General features: G+C 45.7%; 2 protein-coding genes across 2 annotated transcripts in view; both read right to left on the bottom strand.

Annotated features, from left to right (window-relative positions):
• The window catches only part of AXDND1 (axonemal dynein light chain domain containing 1), a 62350-nt gene extending 62119 nt beyond the window's left edge, over window positions 1-231 (bottom strand). The window contains exon 1 of the mRNA XM_040984208.1: window positions 135-231. Within this exon, the coding sequence (XP_040840142.1) occupies window positions 135-231 (97 nt within the window). The remainder of the gene's footprint in view (window positions 1-134) is intronic.
• A 5496-nt stretch (window positions 232-5727) lies between these two features.
• The window catches only part of SOAT1 (sterol O-acyltransferase 1), a 36366-nt gene continuing 18682 nt past the window's right edge, over window positions 5728-23411 (bottom strand). Inside the window, exons 5-15 of the mRNA XM_040984332.1 lie at window positions 21565-21672; window positions 20627-20909; window positions 18951-19029; window positions 18487-18568; window positions 18164-18209; window positions 16428-16557; window positions 15176-15273; window positions 13758-13856; window positions 9663-9798; window positions 8916-9061; window positions 5728-6844 (exon numbers count right to left, since the gene is read on the bottom strand). Of these exons, the coding sequence (XP_040840266.1) occupies window positions 6788-6844; window positions 8916-9061; window positions 9663-9798; window positions 13758-13856; window positions 15176-15273; window positions 16428-16557; window positions 18164-18209; window positions 18487-18568; window positions 18951-19029; window positions 20627-20909; window positions 21565-21672 (1264 nt within the window). The 3' untranslated portion in view covers window positions 5728-6787. The remainder of the gene's footprint in view (window positions 6845-8915; window positions 9062-9662; window positions 9799-13757; window positions 13857-15175; window positions 15274-16427; window positions 16558-18163; window positions 18210-18486; window positions 18569-18950; window positions 19030-20626; window positions 20910-21564; window positions 21673-23411) is intronic.

Below are 23411 nucleotides of genomic sequence, written 5' to 3'. Positions count from 1 at the left end.
CTAACCCAGCCCCCCGCTAGTGCTGGCATTGGGGGTGTGAGCCAGCACAGGGACCGGCTGGCGCTGCCTTGCAAGCATGTCGCTCGAATGGATGTGGACAGGACCGTCCGCGCCTGTAGCATCTTGAAGCTCACCTCCTGTCTCCCCCTTGGCCACAGTCGGTTTTAACTTTCTCCCTTCCGGGGATGACACGGAGGTTAAGGAGGTGGGGGGCGTTCTCGGGAGCGACATCATCAGCAACGCCTCCTGTCACCCTTCAGCACTTTGAAATGCTCTCCCGGAAAGAGGACTTAACAGACAAGTCAGGACGGAGGACGGCCGTCGTCCTGCACAACAAAACAAGTCAGTCACCAGAGGCCGGCCTCGGCCGCCGGGCGGGAAGGGCGGCCTGGCTCCCCGGCCGGCAGGGGGCGCCCTCACGCTCGCGCCCCGGTCGGGCAGGGGCCGGGCCGGCGTCGGGCAAGCCACACCTCCGATCAGCTCTCGCCAATCGTGTTTCCCGCCGGGCCCCGGGCAGCCTCGCCGTTCCCCGGAACGCCTGCGCGTCGCCATAGAAACCCAGGACCCCGAGCCTTAGCGACCGCCGCTGGGGCTGCCTGCGGCGGTGCCTGCGCACAACTGCCTTCTCGTGCGGAGGGCGGGGGTCCCCGGGAATTTCAAGGCTCAGCTGAAGCTCCGGAGGGAACATTAGAGAAGAAAATTGTTTATTCGGGCTGCCGTCACAGGACCCGAAAAGCGTCCCGGTGCCGGTGCGCAGGCGCCAGCGAGGCCAGGGGCTGCCCTCGGGGACGACCTGTGGCCTGGCTGCGCCACCTGACATAAGCCATGTACGGTTTCCACAGCTCTCGGGCCTTTTTGCTGTTGTTTTTATTTTATGGGCTTTGCTAACAGCCAGACTGAGCGTGAAGGCAGAGCGTGGCCTCCGGGTGCGTAGGCGGCCTTGGCGTTTGGGGGGCCCAGGGAAGGTGGAGTCGTGCTGGTCTGTTTTGTGCAGGCTGGACCGACCCCGCAAGCCGCTCGGGCTTCTGGCTGCAAAGGAATGAGATTCCGCCCAGTGCTCCTAGGGGCCATTTCGTTTTAAGGTGAAGATTTAATGCCAAATCACGCATCCCTGTGAAATCCCAGCGTCTCAGTGTCTGTAAGAAATAGCTTGGGTCTTATTGCCAGTGGCTTTTCTTTTGTACCAGTACAGTAGATGCCTTCAAGAAAGATTAAGGAACGCAGAAAGCGTTGAAATCCATGCATAATTTTTTTTCATAGATATTGTCCATCAACTTTGAAAGACCCTTTATTATTTGTGTGTATATGTATTTATACATACATTCATGTGTACATTATATATATGGGATTGATATTGTTAAAAGCTTATTTTTATTTCAAAGGCAAGAGAGACAGATCTTCCATCTTTTGGTTCACTTCCCAACTGATCCAGCCTGGAGCCAGGAGCTCCTTGTGGGTCTCCCACGTGGGTTCCGGCTTCCACAAAGGGTACCCCTGAAACGGAATGCCTCCAGTTACTTTAGGTGTTGCGTGTGCCTGCAGGAGACACGTGTGTTATCTTCAGGACACAGGATGCAACCATGTGATGCTGACGTAGTCTGCCAGAACAAACCCATCTCTGTTCTCACAGTAAACTGGGTTTCTACAGTCGGTAAATCCAATGACACCCACATGGAGGAAGCCATGCCACAAGCAGTTTGTCACAATGAAGCTACGAACAGGCATACCGCAGCCCTCCCTCCCCCCCCCCCCGCTTTTTTTTTTAAGATTTAATCTTTTTGGGCAAACAGATTTAGAAGAAAGATCTGCTTGTCCACTGCAATTGTTGACTGCAGTGGCAGGAGCTGAGCCAATCTGAAGCCAGGAGTTTCTTCTAGGTCTACCTTGAGTGCAGCAGGGTGCCAAGGCTTTTTAGGCCATATTCCTCTGATTTCCCAGGCCATAAGCAGGGAACTGGACAGAAAGTGGAGCAGCCAGGACACAAACCGGCGCCCATATGGGACGCCAGTGCTTGCAGGTGGCGGATTAGCAAGTGGATCGTTTTGTTGATCCCAGGTGTCCCCATTTTACAAATGAGTCAGGTGCTTTGTGAATTGGGGTCCAAATGCAAACCTTCTAAGTCTAAAGGGACAGCATTCAAGCTTTTAATGATGCAGAAATCCTGCTCCCTGTGGCTTTGCTCCTGGTTGCAGTCCCCTGGTCCAAGGAACAGACGTGGCCTGTTTCTACAGGCGGCTGTCCTCTGGTGCTTCACGGGCTGCTGGACAGGAGCGCTGTAAGCAACTCCACTCATCGGAATGGTCTCATGTGGAAGCAGCATGGCGTCCCAGTCCACGTGTGCCACTTTCAGGGGATACTGGAACTGCGTAATTGATCTGTAACCCACCTGACATCTCACAGTTCTGCAGTCCAAGGCTGGCATGCCCAGGTGTTTGGTGAGCCCTCTTCAAGGCAAACTGTGCCCTCCAGAAGCCTTGGCTAAGGACCTCAAGGTTGCCTCCTGGGTGTCAGACAACCTAAACGTGCCACCTCCGGATATTCACACAGTGGCAGCATCTGAATTTTGCAGGACAGTCCAGCCAAAGTAAAGGGGAAGCATCATTATCTTGCTCCAAAACTGGTTTTCCATCTTGTCTTGAAAAAGCACATATTCATGCCGACACAGTTCATTGGAAACCTGAAGTCCACTGGCGCCCACTGCAAGCGGGTCCCTCTTGGTCCTGGGGAGTACCGTTCTGTTTCACCTGCAACTGGGGCCACCACTTGCTGGTATTTTGTACCATGGCTCCCCTCCACTGGTCTGGACAAAGGGCTCTGGTTGTTAGCTACACCTTCTGGCTACTTTCAGCCTATCGTTTATGAGTCTAGAGTTGAGGTAACACTGAATACACACTTGAAGAAGTTATTTAAGCACTTGTCTTGTAAGATCATCTCATCCACGGACTCATCCCAGGATGCCAGGGAGCCGGAGTGGGGCATCAGGAAGCAAGGCCCTGTGCCATCACCTGCTTCCTCGCACGGGGCACGTGAGCAGGCACTGGAACCCAAAGCTGAACCCCAGCTCCAACCCCGGCTCTCTGACATGGGGAGTGGGCATCCCAAGTGTTGTCATCTGCCCACGAACATTTTAAAAACAGATACGGTTTGTTTTTTCCAAATATATTTATTGAACATATTCTTTACATATGCAGTGTTTTTCCATTTAAAAGTTTAAAATTTTGAGAAGTAATGCTAACACGATGGATCTGAAATAAGTAATGGTACCAGGATCTGCAGGGAGGAGGAAAGGACAGGAAATCCTTTCATTCCAGAAAAGCCTTCTGAAAAGCACCTCGGGTTTTCACGAGGCACCGTTACTCCCGAACGCTACGGATGGATCCGCAACACGGAGGCAAACGCCATCCCCACAGCAGAGCCTCCCTGGCAGGTGCACGGGAATTCACACTGTCATTCTAAAGGATGTGGGGCAGGGGAGGGCAGGAACTGTCTGTCTGAAAGGTATTTCAAACCCATGGTAGGAGTGAAACCCAGAGCTGAGACACGCAGACAGACCCTTGTCAGCATGTGTTAACGCAAATGTGACGCTGTGCACAAGGCTAGTCAGCAAGTCACGTGTGCTTCATGACCAACAGGGACAGTGTTCCATGCGTAAAACCCGGAAAGCATTCTTCACCCTGGCAGAATTCAGGCCTCACAAGCTTCTCGTCCAGAACAACTCACTTTATCTTAGCAGGAATGAATCTCTTTTCCAGAGGCTTGCCATCTCTCAGTAAGGCAGACAGCGCTGAATGGGGGAAGGTGGAAATCAAACTGCACGCTGTGACCGAGCCTGTTACAAAGGTCCGGTGTGGGTGGCAGCCCACTGGGGAAGGCCCTTACACATCCTGCGTGTACTCGGGGGTGTGTGCAGCGTGAAATAAAAGTGTGCGTGCTTCCTAAAGACAGCAGTCAGGGCTGAGGTGTCCAAGTTGCCAAGGCTCAGAAAGCGGAGGCCCTGTTTCCACCAGGGATCCTGAGGTAGTTCCTGTCCTCTTTACAGATGAAAACCCTGGCTCTAATCCACTCAGCTCCGCCCATGCCACATCTGCTGGCAACACCGGGCGGTGCTGAAGCTTTAACTCCCCCTCAGCCCTCCCGCTGCACTCAGGGTGGGTGTTGTGGAGCGGGCTGGATGGGCGGACCGAGCACCAGCCCACCACCCTCATCTCACTCGGAAGTGGCTGTAGTGTGCGTTTCACGAGTTGGGCTTAAGTGCAGACGACTCAAAAATGTCTATGAAAAGTGAAACTGTCACACTATCAGGGCCACTGCATGATTGCAGTCACGTTAATTTTTCAACAGCCCCTCGCTCTGTCTCACCCCCAAATCAACTGAATTTACCTGAAATACCTATATCCAGAGCTGAAACTTTTCGTGTCAAGACCATGTAACAACTAGCAAATTACATCTTCTTAAGCTAAGTAGACTAAATGAACCTCTTTTAAGCAAATGATTTTTTTTTTTCTAAAGACTTCAAGATTCAATCTTTCAGGCAAATGTAATTTCAAAATTACTGAAAACACAAAATGAATTGTACAACATAACCCGTGCTTCCCAAGATAATTATTACATTGTACTTTCTTAATTGGCCAATATTAATTGTACCTTGCAATACTGAGAGGACAAAATATTTTTCCCATTTTTTTTTTTTTGGTTTTCAAATGTTATGGTTATTGATGTGTTAAATACAGCTTCACTTTTCTAGTTGAATTCTAACATGAGACAAGCAGCGTTACCCAGGGAGCTAGCTGTGTTGCAGTGATTCAACAAGCCTAACTCCATTTTGTTTCATTATCCAGGATCAAAAATAAAAGTGTCTAACAAATTTACTCCTGAACACAAGAGGGATAGGAAACGCTTTTAGGATCTACTGAGAAAGCGCAACACTGCACCTACCAGCACACTGTTCCCTTGGGTAATACACCCAAAGTAATGGCCATGATCACTGTCTGCCAGGAAGGAAATTACTAGTTATTTTCACGCATTAGCAAGTAAGAAAATAATGAATCTTCCTGAATACTTCAGCAAGAAGCTTTTTATTTTCTCATTTTATTTAAAATGTGTGGGTGGCAGTTTAAAGAAAAAGACTTGCTACGATCAGCTGACATGAAGGTCATGGCTAGCAAACGAGTCTCTTTCACAAGCAGTGGTCATTTCTTTATGAATTAATGTGTTTTTGAAAGTATCTTAGGACGGTGTTCTCTGAACAATCTACAGTTCAATACAGACCCAGTGCTATCCCTGGAAATCCTGGGCAGAAAAATTACTTATAAACAAAAGAGAAAATGAGAGCTATTTTTAAAAATTCCTCGACTGTGTCTATCAATGAAGTGTTGCGCTGAGGGAACAAAGTCTCGTGACTGTGAACTTAGATCACTCCGTAACAGAAACAAAGACCGAAACATCCTGTCCCGCTCAAGCCTTTCCCTGACCTAATCTTGAACCCACCTTTCTCGTTATGTTGAAAATACAGTTTTCATACACACAAAGTGATTCCCGCACAGCGCTTCGTATCAGGGATGGACATGTTAGCACGTGAAAGGCCATGTAAGAGTACATTTCTTTGAAAATGATCACATTTTAATCGTTCATCTAAAAATATAATTCTGTTCAAATTATGAGCATAGTAACTGAGGAAATGCAGAAGCCAGCTTCTGGTCCTTAATGATCACTTCAGTAGTAATGGAGTGAGTTAACACTTCTCTTACAGACGAATGCATTAATCTGCAAAAGACTTCAAGATAAGTATTTATTAGACAATAACTGTACCCAAAGATACTTCAAAACTTCAGAGACCATGGGAATACTTCAAAAAACTCATGGGAAATGGAAGTAAAGGTTAAGTTCTACTTCTGGTACAAAAAAACTTGTGAAATCCATACATAATTCTTGCGTAACAGACATCTTCCACGGAACATCTGGAATATGCGTGGATTTCAAAAATATTTTTGCCAAAAGTAACTTACCTTTTAGTTTCCACTAACTTTCAAAAGTACCCCTGTGTTCTTAAGGTTAAAAAATTATCTTCCATGTAAGTTTCATGATAAAATAATTTAAAAATATGGTTGACACTGCAAATATTTCTTTAAAACTTTAAAATCTGAGATAAATTTTTTCCTTCCCACTTCTGGTCCTGTCAGGATGAATTATTAATGGGGGAAAGCACAGAGTCCACAGTGGAAGGCATCTTTGTCCTGCATGAAAATTATCATCTATACTGTATGAAGAAGCTAAAACTTGAGCAGAACTGAACTTTTCCAAACAAAATATAAAACGTTAATACATAACAAGATTACGTTTGGAAAATAGATTTTATCCTTCTACTAGAAATAGCAAAAACAATTATTCTACATTATCTTCTTTGTATGTTTAATTAATATTCCTCCAAACAGTATCTATGAAAGAAATTGTAAGCCACAGATGCTTAAATGATGTCTTCACAAGTGTGATGGCTAATTCATTAGCCAGGAAAACTCGAGGTTTAGCCTGGCTGGACGGAGTCAAGAAACGAAACACTGCATTTACTGAGGCTCAAGCCGGCAGACTTTCCCTCCCCGCTATAAAGAAGTGTCTTCCTCAGGGATGTCTGAATAGCACAGCTTCTGGTGTCCTGGAAATAGAGCCATCAGGAAAGCCTGGAGTGTTCCAAAAAATACAGGTAACTTCAGTAGCAGCTGGAGTCAGTTGGCCCCAAACCAGGCAGAATGCTCCAACTTCAGTGACAACGAAGGAAACATCATCCCAGCTGCTAAAACACGTAGCGACAAGTCCAGGAACGCGGTCGGACATAATCCAGAAACGTGGGCTATGGGGAAAAAGAATGGGAAGTTAATTTATTTGTGAGATCCAGTGCATAAGATGTGGAGGTAGGGAAGGAGTTTTAGAGCCACAGCTATAAAATGCCCCTGAGTGTGTCAGTGAACTTAATTCAGACAGACAGACAGACAGACAGACAGACAGACAGACAGACAGACAAGGAAGGAAGGAAGGAAGGAAGGAAGGAAGGAAGGAAGGAAGGAAGGAAGGAAGAAAAAAAGAGAAAGAAGGAAGAAATTCAGTAAATCAAAAGATGTTCAGTGCTGCAATGCTTTTATCTACACCACAGAATTCTTTAATTTGGAAGCTTTGCAAGAAGTTCTTAAGTCTAGTAAACTCTAGACAACTGAATATTTCTGACCAAATTCCAAACAGGTAGCATTTCTTTCTGTATATTGTTTTCAATTACAGATACATTCAATTGCCTAAGATCTAAGTGGTGGTAGGGTAAGGATAATATATGTACAAATAACCATAATACAGACTTTAAATTATCCAACTGTTTTAAGGAGGAGCAGATGAAATAACATAAAGATTCAGAAATAGGGCAGAAGAGTAAGAGTTTGAAAAGGTTTCATGGAAAACACACATCCAAACTGGATTTGGATAGGAAAATCCAATCTGATGTGGGAAACCCGAATATGCCTTTCCTGGCTTTGCAGCAAATGTCTCAGCCTGTGGATACACTGAAGTAGACCTGAGCAAGCAACAACCCCGAGAAATATTTTCTCAACCCTGGTGCAACGAAGCTGACGATGTGTCAGAATTATCAAGACCACACTCAAGTACCAACTTCAGGACATTCTCCCCCACATTGGGCTCTCTGGGCTGACATCAAATGACAGTCTCCCAGCCCCGGGGGCTGATATAATGTGACAGCAAGGAGGGCGCCTTCCTTCCCCCTGTGCACATGGGAGGAAAAAAAACAAACGGATATCTTCAACTCTCTCACCTTCCTCCAGACCTCGACTCTTCCCCACCGTCATCAGAGGCTTGCATTGGCATGCAGCCCTCCTGACTACACAGACATAAGCATGGCCAGGGACAGAGATGAGTTCAGAGAAGTGAGTTCAGATGTATAAAGGGGACTCAAGGAAAAAAGGAGTTAGAGCAGCACAACAACAACAACATAGGGGACAGGAAGGAAACCACCTTGGGGAGAGGAGCTGGTTGGATGTCACACGTGTTTAGAACGCTCCAGGGAGATGCATCAAGAAGGTCATCTCTGCTCCCATTTCCAAGTAGGACAGTTACTAACACAGTTACTAACCAAAGGCCTAAGCATTAATGAAACCAGGACCAGGGCTGTGGCTTATAGGTAAACCTGCCACAGGTAGTGCCAGCACCCATGTGTTCACCAGTTCAAATCCTGGCCCCCACTCCACTTTCGTTTTCTAACAGTTTTCCTTAAAAAAAAAAAAAAAAAAGCTTTACTTGAAAAGGAAGATTTACAGAGAGAAGGAGAGGATTTAGGCACTGAGCCATCGCACTGGACCCTGCTCCACTTTTAATCCAGCCTCCTGCTATGCACTTGGAAAAGGATCGGAAGATGGCCCAGATCCTTGGGTCTCTGTACCCACAGGGGAGACCCGGCAGCAGCTCCTCCTTCTGGGCTTCAGGTCACCCCAGCTCCGGCCACATGAAACCCAAACATAATTATTAACAAAGAATCAAGGGAAATACAATCCTAGGCAAGTCAGCATTATGGCATCTTTCTAAGAGTTTACTATTTTGGAAGAAAGAGATAAATACAGTAATATATGTTTAGGTCATAACGGTAAGGACACACATCATTGGGAAAACCATGGAGAGGACATAAGTTTTCAGGAGACATGAGTCAAAGTAGAAGAGGCTGAAGACAGAACAGTAAAATACATTAAAATAAGACCAAAATCTGAGACCTAGGAGAGCTCAATATGACGAGACAGCACACAGTGAGACTGAATAATGAACTCCAGACTTGCAATCAGGCCGACAAGCGACTTTCCTATTTAGTGATGCCCGCCAACCCTCCAACTCGGGGCACAACGTCCCTCTTGCCCTCCAGATTGGGGACTCACGTTTTTCAGAGGACAGTGCTGGCGTGCGTACCATTCTTGAGAGTAAAGACACAGAATGACTCCATGGCCCAAGAACAGCGAAGCCCACACCAAAATGTTCCAAATTGGCCTTTTCCGACTATCATTGACAATGAAGTTGAAAGCCACTAAAGTTAGAGAAAGAAAAAACATATTCATAGTCATCAAAACATCAGAATATGCAGGGTTTCTGTGGAGATCTACTCGTGTAATTTTTTAAATCTTTTTCAAATAAAATATTTCCATAATTTGATTCTGTAGCACATGATCTCATTTAGCACGCAATGAACAACTGTTCAGGTCCACATTTTATTATGATCTCCAGTCTTTCAAATAACAATGTGGCTTCAGTCCTGAAAGGCACTAATTAGTAACTAATTATTCACGTAATTATTCAAATCCTAACTAGTCCCACTCAAAAAACGGTCCATTTTCCAAGCGTTCTAAGGGTGTAATATGACAGTGTTAACGAACCGGGCAGTTGTTGCTAAGAGACGGCTCCATGCTATACCAGACCAATGGTTCTGCCGAGACGTTCAGGGTTACCTGGTTCGCATCCCTGTTTCCAAGTTTAAACATCTATTCACTCAGCAGTCTGACCTCCTGACAAACACTGCCTCAACATGGCATTTCTATAATATAATTGTTCTACGCTAATTTCATAGCTTCTTCGCCCGTTTTTCTCCTTTAGCATAATTCGCAGTACTCACAGTATGACAAGTTACTTACTCCCAAAGAACATGAAGAGCACGAAAAGGACTGGATAGAAATAGCTCAGACAGACGGCCAGGGCGTACTCATGCACAACGGCAGACAAGGCGAAGACTGCTAACATGGCAGCAGACTTGAACCTCTTGGTGAAAAACTAAAATCAATGGAAAACATTTTTGAAAAAATGTAAGTAGCAAAGCATAAACTAGGACATAACTATCATATGCTAAAGATACCTATTATGTTTCATTTTTCTGGTCTATCCCTGGGATTCACTCAAATCTATTAATTTAACTATAAAATACATGTATGCTCACAAACTCTTCTTATAGCAAAAGTTCGAGAGTTCGAAAACATGACTCTCACTAGCCCTGAGGGCGGGCTCCTGGGTGGCCAGGCTTGGGCTGGAGGCCCAGGCACCAATGGGGCCAGCAAAGCCCTCAGGCCACCAGGAGGTACAAACTTAGGGAGAAACACGGACCTCTAAGGGTCAGACCGAAGCATCGGCCCTTGTGGGAGACTAGACCTGGGGTAGTTAGGATGGACCAATACCAAGTACCACTCGCTGCTGCACACAAAAGCTGGGGCTGGGGGTCTACCTGGCAGGGCTAGATCACTTTATTTGCCAGAGAGAGTTACAATAGGGGACAGGAAATGTTAGGCTGGGCCATGGCACTAATCAGCAAGTGAGAGAACTGAGTCTGGGGGCAGATCCTACAGGGGATTTGTATGCCCACCCCTGTGATCTGCAAGTTAAGCTGGTTTACTTGGGAGCTGGGGATGGTGACAGGCTGAGCTAGGCATGACCATGGAACCCTCCAATACTCATGGATACTGGGGTTGGGTACAGGCTGGGTTGGCACCTGTAGGCACATCCAAGGAGTATGGGTTGGGTTGGGCCATAACATCCACATTCATAAATAGACTGTTCCGGAGGGGGTAGCCTATGACCAGGACGGCCCCAGCACTCACTGGCATGTGTGAGATCAGGGACTTGGGTGGGCCTGGAAGGGGAACTTGGGGAACTTAGGAAACTCCCCTGGTGGGTTGCAGCTCCCACTGGTGAGCATGTGATCCAGGTCTGGGTGCTGGTCAGACAGGGCAGAGCAGCTCCACCCACTGGCAAGTGTGTGGGTTGGTTTTAGAAGGGGGTGAACTAGGCAGAGCCAGGCAAACCTCAGTTCACTGGCAAGTGCAGGAGACAGGCTAGAATGTAGGACATGCCTGGCTAGGCTATTACTCCTACCGATTTGCACGAGTCAGGGATGGGAGCGCACTGGGCACAGCCAGACTATATAGCACTCTCTAGCAGGAGTTGGGACTGGGGGTGGACCAGGTCAGGCCAAGTTGTAGCATCTGATGGCAAAGGTCAGGACAGGGGATGTGCTATGCAGAGCTGGGTCAGAGCAACCACTGGCAGGTGCAAGATATGGGCAGGAACAGGCCTGTTTGGGGAGCTAAGGGCACACCCTTGCTAGGTTATGGTTTCCACTGGTGAGCGCAAGGGCTAGAATGGGGGAGGCGGTCTGGACTGGATATGGCTGCAATCTCCCTTGGCATGGCGGTGGTCTGGGTCTAAGGTATACCAGACTGGGCTAAATTCTAGAACCCACTGGTACTCATGAAAGCCAAGGTGTGTATAGAACAGGCTAGGTTAGGTTTCGGCTCCCACTGGGCCAAGTAAGAGCTGTGTCTGGGCATGGACTAGGTGTAGCTAAACTGTAACCCTAACAGTAAGAACCGAATTGGGTATGGGCCAGCTGGGCAAGGCTACTGTTCCAGCCAGGACAGGAGATGGACTAAGTCAGTCCAGGTCAAGGACTCACTGGTATATGCGAGATCTGTCACTGCAAAGAGACCCAACAGAAGAGCTTGGGAACTCTTGTCAGGGTGCAGTCCATGCAGGTGAGCACAAGAACCAAGGCTAGGAGCAGCCCAGTCCAGGCCAGATTACAGTTCCTGCTGGCATATGTGTGGCGGAGGTCTGTGGATGGGCCAAGCTGGGCCAGTTCATAACATCTACTGGCAGATGAGACCCAGGAAGCGGTGCAAGACAGGTTGGCTCTGGCTGTATCATCAGCCAGTTCACACTAGGGCTGGGCCTGGGGGTTGACTGTGCCAGGTTGGGCAGCAGCACTCAGCACGAGCTTGAACAGAGGCAGGTCAGGCCAGGCCAGGCTATAGTATTTGCTGGCAAATGCCAAGGTGAGATGGGTCACGCCAGACTGAGCTGCAGCAATCTCCAGCACATGTGACACCGGAGGGGGGAGGGGAGTGTGTGAGCTTGGTGCTTGGTAAGGGAGTATTGGGAACTCTCCTGCTGTGCCACTGCTCCTGCTGGTGAGAACTAGGACTGGGAGCAGACCAGCCTGGGCAAGACTATAACACCTGTTGGCCTATAGGTGAACAGGGTTACAGGGAGAGCCAGGCTGGGCTAACTGACTGTATACACTGGTTCAGGGATGAGCCAGAGTATGGGCAGGCGGGCTGGGCTTTGCTGCAGCAGCTGGCAAGTTCTGGGACTTGGGGCAAGTCCTGCTGAGCTAGACTGCAGAACCACCTCGAGAGTGCAAGATCTGGGGCAGGGAGTGGGTCCAGTGGGGAGGTTGTGAGCTCCTTTCTGATGGGCTGCAACTCCCACTGGTGAGCATGAGAACCAGGACTGGGGTGGGGGGGCCTGGCTGGACAGGTGGTAGCACTCACTGGCATGAGCTTGGGCTGGAGGGTGGAGTCAGTTGGGATGAGTTAGACTTCAATGCCCAAAGATGTATAAGTGATCTCAATGGGATGCGGGACTGACTGGACCAGTCTACTGCACATGCTGGCAGGCACAGGAACCAGAGCTAGGTGCCAGTACAGTGGAGGTTACCAGAGGTTGCTGTGATTGGGCTGCAGCTCCCACTGGTGTACATGAGGGCTGCGTGTGTGGTGGGCTGGGCTGGGTTGGGCCACAGCACTCACTGGTTTGCAGAGGAAGAAAGGCAGAACAAATTCATCAACTACACTGGTAAAACTTATCAGCAAACGTCTGGGCAAATGAAGACTCTTGAGGTGGACTATGTCAGCCAATTGACATTGGAAGGATTTCCTCATCCTTGGAGTGGCAATATCAACAGCATCTCAAAACCCACTTGAGCAGAACCCTCAGAACATGCTCTGCAATGCAGACCCTGGGGTGACACTGGATGGCCATTCCCCATCCCTGGGTACTGGGATGGTTGGGAGGCTGGGTATGTTCTCTCCCATTCTATCCCTCCCTCCCCCAGATACAGGAAGAAGAAAAAGAAAATGTGTAAACAATTATCTTACCCACTTTCCCCTTGTCTTAAACCCTTCACATCTTGATCAACTACATAAACATCATCAAAAATAAAATTTTTTAAAAATTGATTAAAAAACAAAATACTACTCTCCATATTACTGCACTCCAGACTAGTGACTCAGATTTTTCTACAAATATTTACATTTCCATATGTCCACAAATGTTTACAGCTTATATCTAATTACTATGATTAACAAAACACATTTTCATATATGCAGACACAGAATGCTGCTGACACTATCGTGGACAATGAAAGCAGCCTGTCTGAAACAGAGTTAGAAAGGAGCGTGCTCATCTGGATACACTGCTCCTGTGAATGACAGAACCAGGACTCAAGTGCACAAAGTGGTGTCACGTGGCCTACTGATGGCCTCACGGTACAGTAACACGGTACTTCTACTGCTGGCCAGGAGTACTTCCTAGATTGGTGTTCAGCTCTTCAAGGCTAAGATCAAGATCCAAAACTGCTGTCAGCTTCCTTGGCAGGCAGTGAAGCTGAGCTCCTTAGGCCCACACTGGCTGTTAGGAGCATTTGGGAAGTAGTCAAACCAATGGGAGCCAATGGGAGCATATTCCTTCTCTCTCTCTCCCTTTTCATTCCTCCTCTCAAATTATTTTAAAAAATTTATGTCACATCTTATTGGTCTAAATACACTCTACTTTTTTTCTAAAGAGTGTTCACAGACATTTGTCACTAACTGGAGCCATGTAAATTCTATAAGCTGCATAACATTCAACCTTTCTGGAGCCCAATCTCTACCAATAACCATCAACTAAATCTTGCTGCTTACCCAGAGCAAGTCCTTGTAAGCATAGTAATATAGCCAGTCATGGACCACCACATTCCAGGTCCTATAATAGTTTGCATAGGATGTGGAGTTCCACCAGTCCTGAGGAAAAAAGTAAAGGTATAAAATATATCGACCTGAAGTCAAACTCCTGAATATTCCCAAAGAACATACACATTTAACACAGAACCCATAGTGCACTGTGATGAACTGTTTAGTACATACGCTGGTGATATAGTAATCTTAAGTTGAGGCATTAGGGGGCTAGCATTAGGATGCAGCAGATTAACCTGTTCCCTGTAGAGCATCCCATATGAGCACCAGTTCAGGTCCCAGCTGCTCCACTTCTGACCTAGTTTCCTGCTAATGGTAAGGAAAAACAGCTTACATGACCCAAGTGCTTGAACCCAACACCCAAGTGGGAGACCTAGGAGGAGCTCCAGGCTGCTCGCTTTTCCCTGGCCCAGACCCAGTTTCGGCAGCATTTGGCAACTGAATCGGCAGATGGAAGATCTCTCTCTCTGCTTTCAAATACATACATAATTACATTCATTTCTAAGACAGCACTTTGCTTATTAGAGTTCAATTCAACTTTATTCTAGTGCTCCACATGATTAAATTCTTGGTGTACTTTTGTCTTACTATTAAATTATTGCAGAAAACAGACTAAACAACATCACTTAAATCTAGTCTAAATAATCACTAGTAACATTCCACCCTTTATACTGTTAATAATGAAGGAATCTTCTTAAGGTCAAAAAGGTTAGACTGTTGACACCAAATAACCTCTTGGTGGCATCCTAAATGGCAACATTTAATAAGCTACCCAAGGAGTGAATGGGAGCCACCTCCGAGTCCAGCAGCCCTTTACATACTTCTTGATCACAATTCTAAGAGTGAATACTGGAGTCAGATATCTAAAATCTGCAACCTGTTCCTACCGCTCCTTTGAGAAAGAATAGGAGGCTCGGAGCGCTGCTGCAAGAACAAACCACTCTGGAACTTGAGCCAGCATCACTACAAATCTCTGGTGAGGCTTAGTGTACAACCTCAACTTTTAAGAACAACTTTTTTAAGCAGAATTAAGTATCCTTTGAAACAAAGCAATGACAATTTATTGCAGGAGCTGCTTAATATTCTTCTTTAAACAGTATAATACTCTCTAGACAAATTCCTTCCTTGTAAAACCACCAGTAGCCTCACAGGATCTGGCAGAAGCCATATGCTATATACCAAGTGAACAAACCCAAGAGGCAGAAGACAAGATAATGACATCTGTATCAGAATCCCAGGATTTATAGAAAACGATTAACATTTCACAATGTTCTTGTGCAAAATCTAGTAAAACAATCAAGTATGTTCACATGCTTAATGATGGATAAGTAGAAGGAAGAAGAAAGCTGGCTGCAGGTGCACAGTACCTTGTAGAACATCCTGTCCCCGAAGCGCAGCATCTCGGCAAAGGCGTTGAGCCAGCAGTGCAAAAAGGCAAAGAAGGTGAGGAACAGGATGAGCACACCTGAGAAGCGACATTGCAACAGGCAGGGTCACTGCCACGCAGCTCATCGACAGCAAGACACAGGTCGTTGCCTGCTTAGCCAGGACTGCTGCGTGAAATGTGGACCAACACCCCCACGCACCCGCTCCTGAGATAACATACAATTCCCAAAGCTCACTGTTTAAATAAAAAATATTAGGAGCTCTATAATCTCTCAAAATAATCCACCGTGCTACATAATTATATATTAGCAAAATGTTTAAAGAAGTTTTAAAAAGGGAGCTATTTTAAAAGGCACAAATCTTACAGACTTAATGTGGACTCAATCTTATAGACGTAATGTGGTGTCCAATGCACTTCAAAATGCAGTGTACATACAGCTCTCTAAACCAACTGTGCAAAACCAGGAGAGATTTTGTCCCTCCCCACTCCACGGACATTTGAAAACCGTGACGTATCTGGCAGTCAGAACTGGAAGGGGAGGGGCTGTGCCACTGGCAGTCTGTCTCAGGCCTAAAATGTGAGCAGCGGCAAGATGAACACACCATCTAAACTCACCACTAATAAGTCTACTCCCAGGACTGCCAACACCAGCCAAACTGAACCTCATTCCAAGACACTCCATCTATAACCTGTTTTCCAATATCTAATGTTAAAGATCAGTTCTAACATAAAACAAATACTGTTCATCCTGGGCCAAGGTGCAGTGGCTCAACTGGCTAATTCTTCCCTTGTAAGCACCAGTATGCCATATGGGTACTGGTTCATGTCCAAGCTGCTCCACTTCCCATCCAGCTCCCTGCTTGTGGCAAGACCAAACAGTGGAAGATGGCCCAAAGCCTTGGGACCCTGCACCCACAAGGAAACCCCTGGCTTCTGGCTCAGGAAACGCTCAGCTCTGTGGCCATTTAGTGAATGAACCAGCACATGAAAGAACTTTCTGTCTTTCCACCTTTCCAATGGAAGTAAATAAATCTTTATAAATAAATAAATTACAAGACAAATGGGAAAACTGGCGTGAGACTGGAAGGGTGCTTCATTTCTGACACAAATGGAAAAAGATTAACATGGACATGGATGTGTACATGAATACAGAAAAAAAGCAGGAAAGTGATAGGCATTAGCTTCTTGTTTGTGAGTTTATAAATGACCAAATGAACAAGCACCCATGTTACCTGGCAAAATGGAGTTAAATATGCACAGGACCAGAACACGAGCGCTGAAAGGTTCCTGTTTGATGTTCCGAAACAATGGGGCACAGAGCCGTTCAAAGATGTAGTATACATAAAAAAGGCAACCAAAAACCTGGAACATAACAGAAGACAAAACAATGATGGCTTCGTAAGGCAAGCTGGAAAGCAATTTCTTCCCCCTAGGGAACCTTTTCATTAATGTTAACCCATATATTGTTGTTTGACACAAGCACAGGAGATTGCTATAGTACAGGTCTTTTGTGTAATGAGGAAGACTTCCCTTGGGGTACTATAGTTGTGATACAGTAAATTAAGCTGCCATTTCCAATGCTGTCTTCTCAGGTCCTGGCTACTCCGCTTCAGATCTACCACCTGCTAATGCGACGGAGAAGGCAACAGAAGGTTTGAATGCTTGTGCCCCGCCACCTACTTGGGTGACTCACAGAGTCTCAGACCCCGGCTTTGGCCTAACCTAACCCTGGCTGCTTGGGCATTTAGAATGTAAATGTCTTTCAAGGAAATCTAATTTTTAAGAAAAAGATCCCAATAATCCTTCAGGGATATTACTCAGCCTAGTGACTTCTATACCTTTTCCTAATCCACTAAATGACCTTTTGTTTCAAATGAAATTTTTAAGAGCTCATACTCTGGAGCTAGTGCTGTGGCTCAGTAGGTTAAGCTCCCACTTAGAATAATAACGCCTCATGCACTAGAGTCTTTGCCACTCACCTGGAGACCTAGATGGAATTCCAGCCTTCCTGCTTCAGTCTGCACCAACAACACTGCTGTAGAAGCTGCTGGGGGCGCAAACTAGCAACTAAGACATCCCTGTCTGTCACTCTGCCTTTCAAATAAAGTAACTTTAAAATTCTCCTAGAATCTGGCTATCTCACTACATGAAACTTAGAAATCAAGAACTTCTTTCATAAATGTATATTTGATTAGACAAGAATTCAAAATGAAATCTGAGGGGCAGCAGTATGGTGCAGTGAGTTAAGCACCGTGTGGGACAGCCACATCCCTCAGGAGAGTTCTAGTTCTAGTTACTCCACTTCAGACAGTCTCCAGCTAATATGCTGGAAGGCAGCAAATGACAGACCAAGTACCTGGGCCCTGACACCTATGTGGGAGCACCAGATAAAGTTCCTGCTCTTTAACCTGGCCCAGCTGTGGCTATGGCAGCCATTAAGGGAGTACACCAGCAGATCAAACGTGTGTGTGTGTGTGTGTGTGTGTGTGTGTGTGTGTGTGTGTGTGTGTGTGTGTGTGTGTGTGTGTGTGTGTGTGTGTGTGTGTGTGTGTGTGTGTGTGTGTGTGTGTGTGTGTGTGTGTGTGTGTGTGTGTGTGTGTGTGTGTGTGTGTGTGTGTGTGTGTGTGTGTGTTGGGCTGATGCTTTTCTATCATAAATCTTAAAACAAAAACAAAAAAAGCCTGGAGCGGTAAGCATTGTGGTACCACGGGTTAGTCCACAGCCTGGGATGCCAGTATTGCACATTAGAGTGCCAGTTTGGGTCCTGGCTGCTTTGCTGCAACTGCACAGGGGAAGGTGGCATGTGATGGTGAGTGCATGGATGCCAACCACCAAGTGGGGAAACTGCATGGAGCTTCTGGCTCCTTCTTGAGCCTGGTCTAACCTTAGGTTTTATAGCCATTTAAGGAGTAAACCCCCAGATGGAAATTTCCCACCAAACCAATACATCTCAGGTAAAAATATTTACCTGTGCAAACTGCATGGCAACATAACCCCATCTTACGGTGGGAGTCCTAAAAAAAAGGAAGAAAAAAAAACGAATTTCCTAAATAAACAGTTGAACGTATAGACCCTCCCAATTAATATTTTTCCACATGTAGCATCATTCACTGTCACATAATTCAGCTAAGAATTACAATAATAAAATCGAACTGCTCATTGCCATTTAAAGCTTTCAATGCCAACAGAAAAGTAAAAGCCCATCCTGCATGCCCTGTGGTCTGACCTCAACCGAGCCCAAACCCCTAGCCCGTGAGCACCTGACGCACACTGGCCTCCGAGTGCCATTACCTGGGGTAGCTGTCCCGGTAGATGAGGGTGGGGGCAAACAAGAAGTACAAGTACTGGTTGACTGTGGGTATTGGAACAGTGCCTAGGAAAGGAAATGACACTCAGGCAGAGGCTCTTCAACATCTCTCAGCAAAACCAAACAGAGGAAGAAGGAAGCAGAGAACACGGAGCTCCTACTGCTTCCTTCTGAGATCCGAAGACCCTCCTGACTGAACATGAGCAAGAGACAACTTTTAGAGCATGAAGCAACAATTTGCAAAGAGTAAGCAGGCACAGAGATTTAATTTTCTGGAAAGATATGACTAAAGACAAAACAGGATTAATTAAGAAATAGTGAAATAAGTCTTCCAAATCAAAATGGATTCCATCTATCTAAAATCAGAAATCTCTACAGAATGCTAAGTAACATCCCCATACAAATCAAAGGCTTGCTGACAGATCTTTAGCCTAACAGAATTACATACTTGACTCCTCCTTGGCTGAATTTAGTACCCGAGGTACATTTTCTCTGACAAATGAATGAGCTTTCATTATCATACGAATCTATAAAAGGAAGGGGAAAAAGTAAATTTTCTATCATTTCTATCAAAACTTCCATAAGTAGCCCTAAATAGCATAAGATCATATTCATACCAAGAAGTTCATTTAATTTTGCATTTGGAATAAAGCAAATTAAGGGATGAAAAAAAACACTTAAGAACATAAAATTACTTCCACTAAAAAAATTAAAAATTTGTTCAAAGAATGTTTCTTAAAATGGTCCTTGCTTTTACGCCAGAAAACCCCAGGGGGCTTGCACCACAATGCAACGTGTTAAATGACCATTCTAACATCAGGTTCCCATACTGGAGTGCCACACCAGGTCTTAGCTGCTCCACTTCCAATTCAGCTCCCTGTTAATGGCCTGGACAGGCAGCAGGAGATGGCCTAATTGCTTAGGCACCTGCTACCCAAGTGGGAAACCCAGAAGGAATCCCAAGATCATGGTTTCAGCCTGGCCAGAGTCAACCACTGTGGTCATTTGGAGAACAGAAAGAATATACCTTCCCCCAACTCCCAAGCTGCCCACCTTTGAAAAAACAAAGAAATTCTAAAGAAAACTTCCAAGGGTATAAAATTAAACACTTAGGGGCCCGGCGCGGTGGCGCAAGTGGTTAAAGGTCCTCGCCTTGCACGCCCGGGATCCCATATGGGCGCCGGTTCTAATCCCGGCAGCCCCACTTCCCTTCCAGCTCCCTGCTTGTGGCCTGGGAAAGCAGTGGAGGACGGCCCAAGGCTTTGGGAACCTGCACCCACGTGGGAGACCCGGAAGAGGCTCCTGGCTTCGGATCGGCATAGTATCGACCCGTCGCGCTCACTTGGGGAGTGAATCATCGGATGGAAGATCTTCCTCTCTGTCTCTCCTCTCTGTATATCCGCCTTTCCAATAACAAAATAATAAAAAATAAATCTTAAAATTAAACACTTAGGTGGGAATATATATGACAAAACAATGAATTTGACACTTTAAAAAAAGTCTTCAGTTAGAAAAATATTTACAATCTAGATTACCTTAACAAACAGTAGTCTGGAAAAAAAAACCCATCTAGAACAGCTCAATTTATTTCAAGGGCTGGCTTGGTGCTTGACCTGTGTTTCTAGCACCCCCTACGGGTGCCAGTTCAAGTCCAGGCTACTCAAGTTCCAATCCAGGTCCCTGCTAACGACCTGGAAAAGCAGTGGAGCCTGGCCCAAGTCCTTGGGCACCTTCCTGCACTCATGTAGGAGACCTAGGTAAAGCTCATAGTTCCCAGCTATGGGCCAGCCCAACTCCTGCCACTGTGGCCATCTGGAGAGTGAATCAGCAGACCAAAGGTCTCTCTCTAACTTTGTCTTTCCAGTATGAATAAACCTTTTAAAATTAATAATTTATTTCATTTACCATAACTCAGAGAACACTGAAGCAAAAAAATCTTACATGCAGAAAATTCAGTTTAAGATTTTGCTTCTACAAGGAACAGCATTAAAAAAAAAAAAAAAAACCAAAAAACTCCAAAAATTTATCAAATCAATACAGGCAACAATAACCGCCTCATTAGTACATCATCATCACTATTTTCATGAGGCTTAGCACTCTGCTGGGTAGCATCCACAACCTTACCTGCTCAAGTATAATGATAAAACGGGAAGCTGGTGGCAGCGTATATGCTAATACAACATACGTTGGCCCAAACCCGAGAATTCCAAGCTGGAAGACCACGAAAAGAAAGCCATGCGTGAGAGAATGGATCAGTGGATGAGAACTCTTGCCGTAGCCATTGGCCCAATGTTGAAACAAGAAGTAAGGAATGGAAAGTGTAGACAGGAACATGGTCCACCAGGTCCAAACCACAGTAGGAAATTTGCCAAAAGCATAAGACAGGAGATTGAACTCGAGCACCAGCCTGTGGAGGAGAAACACAGAGATCCGAGTTTTCAACGTGCACTGAGCTCACGGAACACCAGTGTTCAAACCCCAAACTTTGAACTTCAGCAAACACTGGAACATTAGTACATTTATGTCTTGGACGTAATGGTTTGGTAATGACCTGTTTTTAGCCCTGTTTCACAATATATCTCAACAACAACTTTCCTAAAAGTCTTAATACTGCCACTGAAATGAAAATACCTAAAATAATAAAGCAATGAACTTCAGACACATCCTCACATCAATCTTTTTAAACACAAACCAATCCAAATCTATCCAAATAGCGGTTGTACTATTTTACTTTCATGCAGAATAGGGTTTTTAGGAGGCAAATAGTTAAAATTTGAAGATCTATTAATAAAATATTACTTCAAGTTTTAATTTCCGAGAAGCACATAATTCAGTCTGATTACCACACAATCTTAAGTTCAAATGTTCCAATTTGAAAACAATAATTAGATATTACAATGAACTATTTTAAAAACAAAAATAAGCAGACTTCTAATTTCCTCTTTAGCAAGGCTATTACTCTCAAACGAGTCGCTCTGGGATGGTCTAAAGCAAGTTTAACCAAAGTATTCTTTGTCAAAACGTACTGAGAACTCAGAAATGTCCACGCATCAGCGTCTTACCTCCCTTCATCGATGTAATCCACTACAAGCGTGCTGAGGATAAAGAGAATGAGGAGGGCAATGAACATGTGGTATATTGTTCTGATGTGGTCCACTTCAAACAACTCACTGTAACGATAACACAAACAGGTCCAATTAGTAGATCATACTTAAATTCCTTAAAACACTATACTATTAATTGTGAAGTACAAATATATTAAATGGTAAGAAAGACCACAGTATGGGCCTGGGTCTGGTAGCCTAGTGGCCAAAGGCCTCGCCTTGCTTCTGCCAGGATCCCATATGGACGCTGGTTCGTGTCCCGGCTGTTCCACTTCCCATCCAGCCCCCCGCTTGTGGCCTGGTAAAGCAGTAGTGGACATCTCAGGGCCTTGGTACCCTGTACCCACATGGAAGACCCAGAAGAAGCTCCTGGCTAGTGCTTGGATCAGCTCAGCTCTAGCTGTTGTTGCAGCCACTTGGGATGTGAACCAGCGGACAGAGAATCTTTCTCTCAGTCTTTCCTTCTCTCTGTAAATCTGACTTTCCAATAATAATAAATAAATCTTATTTTAAAAAGGAAAACAAAAAAGCCCACAGTTAAAAAACTTTAATAGATGTTTAACTGTTTTCCTAATAATACTGCCTCCTGAAAACCAGCATGAATACCAAACATTTGTATCAACAAATGGTCTGCCTTCTTGCAAATAACTATTTTCTATGCAAGCAAAAAAGATATTCAATGAAAACAGAGAAACTGCTTCACATGCACAAGGTTTTGTTTTGCTACTTGCCTCGGCCTGTCCAGCATTGCTGTTTGGTGCGAGATGCCGCCTGCAATGTCGGAATTCTGTATTAGAAGATCTGAATTGAGTCCCAGTTCTGTTCTAAAGATTTATTGATTTATTTAAAAGGCAGAGTTACACAGAGAAAAAGACAGAACTCTTATTTGATGGTTCACTCTTCAGATGGCTGCACCTGCCAGGGCAGGGCCAGGCTGAAGACAGGGGCCAGGAATTTCATCCAGGTCTTCCAACTGGACACAGGAGGAAAGCCATTTGGGCCATCTTCCACTGCTTTCCCAGACGCATTCACCAGGAGCTAGGTCAGAAATGGAGTGCCCAGGTCTCACACCAGTCCCAGGACTCTGTCCTGACTCAAGCTTCCTGCTAATGTGTGTCCTGGGAGGTGATGGTTCCAGTATTGGATCCTGGTCACTCACTCACATGGTGCGACCCAGTCAGTTCCAAGCTCATCAACTCAGCCTATTCCAGCTGCAGCTGTTAGGGATATTTGAGGAAGGAGTGAATTAGTGGACAGAAGATCTGTGTTCGTTGCTGGCTATATCAAAACAAAAACGCTGACACTGTGGCATGACCTGCTATGCCAGCATCCCATGTGGGTGCTGGTTCAAGTTCCAGATGCTCCACTTCTGATTCAGCTCCTGTTCGTAGCTTGGGAAGGCAATGGAAGACAGCCCAAATCCTTGGGACTCTGCACCCATGTGAGAGAACTGGAGGAAACACGAGGTCACCAGCTAAGACTGGCCCAGCTTCAGCTAATGCAGCCCCTTCTGAGGACCAGTAGCTAGATCTCTCTCTCTTCCCTTACCTCTCTGCAACTCTGCCTTTCAAACAAACATAAATAAACCTTTTTATAAAATATTCTATTCTTGAGGGGAACCAAGACGGTAGAATATGGTGGGGCACATTTAAACAGATGAGAAACATTAGCCAGTGTGAAGCAGAGAGGGCACATTCCAGGAAGTAGGAGAGGACAGACTGACAGCAGAGGGGCACCTGGAGACTGACAGACCCAGGAAAGCAGGTGCTGCAGTGGCCCGATACACTGGTGGCATTCAGCAAGTG

The sequence above is a fragment of the Ochotona curzoniae genome, unplaced genomic scaffold (assembly GCF_017591425.1).
Source record: "Ochotona curzoniae isolate NIBS_2020 unplaced genomic scaffold, NIBS_Ocur_1.0 contig_4105, whole genome shotgun sequence".
Lineage (NCBI taxonomy): Eukaryota > Metazoa > Chordata > Mammalia > Lagomorpha > Ochotonidae > Ochotona > Ochotona curzoniae.
This window is presented reverse-complemented; position numbering and strand designations above follow the sequence as displayed.